The sequence below is a fragment of the Eleutherodactylus coqui genome, chromosome 9, assembly GCF_035609145.1.
Source record: "Eleutherodactylus coqui strain aEleCoq1 chromosome 9, aEleCoq1.hap1, whole genome shotgun sequence".
NCBI classification, from domain to species: domain Eukaryota; kingdom Metazoa; phylum Chordata; class Amphibia; order Anura; family Eleutherodactylidae; genus Eleutherodactylus; species Eleutherodactylus coqui.
In genome coordinates, this window is record NC_089845.1 from 66,910,533 (window position 1) to 66,915,420 (window position 4,888).

The 4,888-nt window shown below is 39.7% G+C and overlaps 1 protein-coding gene across 1 annotated transcript; it reads left to right on the forward strand.

Annotated features, from left to right (window-relative positions):
• Positions 1-561: 561 nt before the first annotated feature.
• On the forward strand, positions 562-4,529 carry CBLN2 (cerebellin 2 precursor). The gene is made up of 4 exons (XM_066578959.1): positions 562-732; positions 1,436-1,889; positions 3,171-3,290; positions 3,686-4,529. The coding sequence occupies exons 2-4, from the start codon at positions 1,548-1,550 to the stop codon at positions 3,881-3,883; spliced, it is 660 nt and encodes a 219-aa protein (XP_066435056.1). The 5' UTR covers positions 562-732; positions 1,436-1,547; the 3' UTR covers positions 3,884-4,529.
• The last annotated feature ends 359 nt before the right edge of the window (positions 4,530-4,888 follow it).

Sequence of the window (4,888 nt, forward strand, 5' to 3'; positions counted from 1 at the left end):
GGCATATTAAACACAACTTACCTATTTCTAACACTAGATGTCGCCACTAAACCGTCAATGAACGAGTCTTAAGCAGCTTTTCCGTTTAATTGGGAAGTAACAGAAGGTTCAATAGTCTTGATAAATAAGTCATTTGCCAAAACGAACAATGAAGCATTGTGCTTGATAGATAACAGTTTCATGTGCAGCATTTGTTATACTTTGCCAAAGGGAAAAAATGAGGGCTATCCATTATACTGATATTCCATTTTAATGAATCAGTGATAGGATGAAATAATCTCCAATGTTGTGTGGCTATAGAATATTATTTTTGTGTGTTCGGAGTGATCATTGCTCCTGGTCTGTGTGCTGTATATACAACAGTGTCTATGTGTCTCCTGCAACCAAAAGGATTCCCCATGGTGATCACTTTATAGATAATAAGTGACCATGTGAGGTGGATAATATGTGCAAGACAGCAAAAAAGGCATGAACTCCTGCAACGAAGGGGAAAGAGTGGGAGAGGAAATGACAGCTATGTAAAGTAAGTCAAGGGAGGGAGAAGGAGATAGAGAGGAGAGAGGAGGGAGATGGAGACTATTAGCGATGGGCGGGCGAGAATGAGGCGACTCCTGTTTTCCTGTGTGTTTGCCAGCAGCACAACCTCAGCTCGTTGTGTCTAAGCAATACAACTTCATAGGCAAGCAAGAAGCCCGCTTGATTGCTACTACTGTCACACAATGGACCTTCCAGGTAACACTTTTCTTCATTATTTTCCTGGACAATGTAAATGCAGAAATCAGGAGGCTTTGCAGGCAACCCTAAAGTTCATAATGTGACTTATTAAGCATTTCCTAGAGCTGGTCAGGATCTTTTCTAAGCTCCTGAGATAGATTTCGGTAGCTTGAACTGATTTGATTTAGTTTTTGACAGTGACTATTTGGAGTTATTGATTTTTCTTCCTTGCCATAGACAGCAAGCGACAATTATTGTAACTGGCCTTTAAATCAGGTCATAAGAGCAAGATTCTGAAAAGTTTATCAGCTAGGACAAGGTCTGGGTCATTCATAGATGTATTCATCATGAGTGTCAATTTATCTATATAGTCTGAGGATAGGAGAGACTTACACAAGCTTTGAAAGCTGCAATATGCTGCATTGAAAAAGAACTGTGTATCTCTAGCTTCAATAAAAATTCTTGGCTTTAAACATTGTTAAAAACTGGGGGTGCACAACTCAGATAAAAATTGCCTACGTGTTGTGTTTCAAGCTAAGATCAGCTCTTACTTATAGCATGAGTGCTGCATTGACCTGAGATCTACGATGTCTAAGGTAATAGTGTTATCTTGTAGAGTGTAATGCACACGACAAGCTGTGGTATTGATGCATAGTCACCTCTTCGATCACCTGAAAAAAGAACAAGATTCCTGTATTTAAAATGTCACTTTTATTTAAAGGTTCAGCACAACAAGCAAACTGAACAACCGAACAATACAGGGAGCTATAGGCGAACGAGAACACCAGAGAGCATCTTGTGGAGTGCCAGGCTGCCAGCTCATCTGTAGCAGGATGGATCTATGGGGCAATGCTACAGGAGAAAGAAGAGATGCAGGGAAGCCTTTGAAGTGGGAGCAAAGCTTCCTGAGAGTTGCTAAAGTGCTGCTGTCAATGGTGCTGATGTTACTAGCGCCACCTACAGTCAATGCTCAGAATGACACAGAACCCATAGTGCTGGAAGGAAAGTGCCTGGTCGTCTGTGATTCCAACCCGTCTTCAGATGGAGCAATTACATCGTCTCTGGGTATATCTGTACGTTCGGGAAGTGCCAAAGTGGCTTTCTCTGCTATTAGGAACACCAACCATGAGCCCTCTGAAATGAGTAACCGCACCATGACTATCTATTTCGATCAGGTATATATGCTATGCTGAGATCTATTATATCATAATGTGGTAATGTGAATGTTAATAAACGAATGTCCCATTGATTGGGTATTTAGAATGCCTTTGTGCAGTAAAATGTAGTGTTCTAGCACATAACAGGTGCTGTCCAGACCTCAGTGACACACATTGTGCAGGGCGGTAACTGGATAAGTGCACAAAGCAATGACATGCTACCAAGCCACAATTTTCTTTCTGACAACTTGATGGTTCACCTGTGACTTTCATAAAGTTTGCTTGATGTTCCTTTTGAAGTATGCACTTTACCCAATGATCTTTTGATTGGGAGGTCAGGAAGAAGATGAGCAGATCTGAGAGCCTCTAAGATAATATACTGTATAATACGTGCAGTGCAGGAAATTACACAGTTCTGTGTATTGTGACATAGTCAGTATATGTGTGGCTTTGTAGAATATGTTTAGCAAATTATTTAGCTCACATATAATGCTATAATGTATAGTGCTATAATGACAGCCATTTAAGAGTTAATGTTTTAAAGCAGCCCTCCTTGTATTCAGACATAGTCTCATAAATGCATGATTTCCTTTACTGTATGCTACAAATGTGTATTTACCAGCACAATGCAGTATGTAACCCTTCTCTATAACCGGGGAATAAGGCACCATATACCACTCCATCTCTGCATATCCTACTGGATGGTTTTAGGGGACTGATGCCCTGCCAAAATACCAGAACAACCTGTATTCAATCAGATGCATAGAATCTAAGTTCAGTCTAATTGCCTAACGCTTCTAGTGTCTTGCTGTGATTGGGCAAATTAGGAATTCGTGAAAATAATATAATTTATCATCTTAACCTCAGCATCTGCTCTATGATTAAGGGTCATGAACAAATTGAATGTGTATGTCTCCCTGTAAAACAGTGGAAAACACTTTCAAACCTTCCGGGCCGACAGATGGAATAACAGAAATCTTGTAAACGCCTCTATAAAGATATGGCTATTCTTTTCAGATTGATATATTGTAACTACTGGAAAATTTCCTCCTGCCATTTATCACCCCCTAAATTTATTTAGCAACTGTTAAAGCAATATATTGCCAGTCTTTTGCCTCACCTTGGCTTTCCAATTCATTGTGGAACAGGAGATTGATTGACTTGCAGAGATACAACTTCATGAGTAGCCTTCACACACCAAGTGTGATTTATGGAGACGTTAGCTGCTGTCATTGTGTTGCTACTTCACACCCTAGAACACTATAGTGATTTGCAACTTATGCCTTCACCTTTTTCTAGGTGCTAGTAAATATTGGAAACCATTTTGACCTTGCATCCAGTGCATTTGTAGCGCCAAGAAAAGGAATCTATAGCTTCAGTTTTCATGTGGTCAAAGTGTACAACAGACAGACTATCCAGGTGAGTGACCTCATACTATATTTACTAGACCCCACTTCTACAAATGTGCTAACTAGAAAGATTGACAAAGTATCATAAACAATGGCTTTCTGCTGCGACCTAAGAGTATATATATATATATATATATATATATATATATATATATATATATATATATATATATATATATATATATATATATATACTGGGTTATAGACATGTACTATTGATAGATCTGTACTGAAGGATAGTGAGTGGCCGTGGGATAAAGGATATTCAAATGTCCTGTGATAACCCTATAGCCGAATGGCTGATAATGTAAAATGGACAACTGAGCTGATTTATAGGGTGGGCCAGTCTTAACAATCTCATGACAGATTTCCTTAAATGACGCTATTTTATCCTTTCTTTTCCAGGTAAGTTTAATGCAAAATAACTATCCGGTAATTTCAGCCTTTGCTGGGGATCAGGATGTTACCAGAGAAGCGGCCAGTAATGGGGTGCTTCTGCATATGGAGAGAGCTGATAAAGTTCATCTAAGACTGGACAGGGGCAACCTCATGGGAGGCTGGAAATATTCGACCTTCTCTGGCTTTTTAGTATTTCCATTATAAGGAGAGAAGAACAAAGAGTGGACAGTCCATATAGCCATTAAGGTGGTGGAAGAAGATCTTATCTCCAACATCCCTCCCAGATTGTCTCTGTAGAAGAACGAATTCTCTTCTAGGTAAAATATTTACTATGATATTGACATTTCCTTGGGAAACTGCGCTTCTAATTAGTTTTAGACGACAGTGATCTTTAGGATAAATGAAATTATCGACCTGAGCAATTTGTACCTGTGATTGTAAAGTCAATATCGGAATTTATTGTCGGGATCATTGACTTTTTTGTTGTTGTTCTGAGACAAATACTCGGACCCACAGAGTTGATAGGAGGCATCACAAAGAGAAGATTCCAAATCCGTGTTCTTGCAATGCTTCTTTTAGTGTTTGTATAGCCTTAAGAAACGAATGGCTTGAGTCTCAGTAATGTATATTTTTGGATTTCTGGACATGACTATGTCAAGAAGTGCTTTATACAAACAAGCGACATTTGCACGATTGGAATTACCTATTTCGTTTTGTGTTGTTTGTGTATTTCTTGATATATTTTTTTTCTTTTCAGGGTGCTGAGATGTAAATTAGGTTGACCAATACGAAAACGTATATAGCTGTAAAGCAAAGTAAAGCTTATCGATTAAAGCTGTCTTCTTTCCAAGTCTTTGCTTGAGTGCATACTCTTTTCACTGAGACTCTCTGGACCAGGTGGACAGCGCATAAGCGCTCCATTGTGCAGTGCTGTAGGTACGGTACCTCCTTACATACAGAGCTGACAGTCTCAGCGCTGTCACAGTGGAGAGCACACAATTGCAGAACGATCTATCTTCCTCCACCAGAGACTGGCAGCTTCTGAACTACCCAGTGGACAGCGATTACTTGCTACTTTCTAGCGCTTCTGTATGTGTGAGAATTGCAGCATCGCCACCCTGTACAGCGCACAAGCGCTGCTTTCCCTTGTAGCCCCCTCCTCACAGGGCATATTCTTTGGAGAGGGCTAAATCATCATTTGAAACTTTT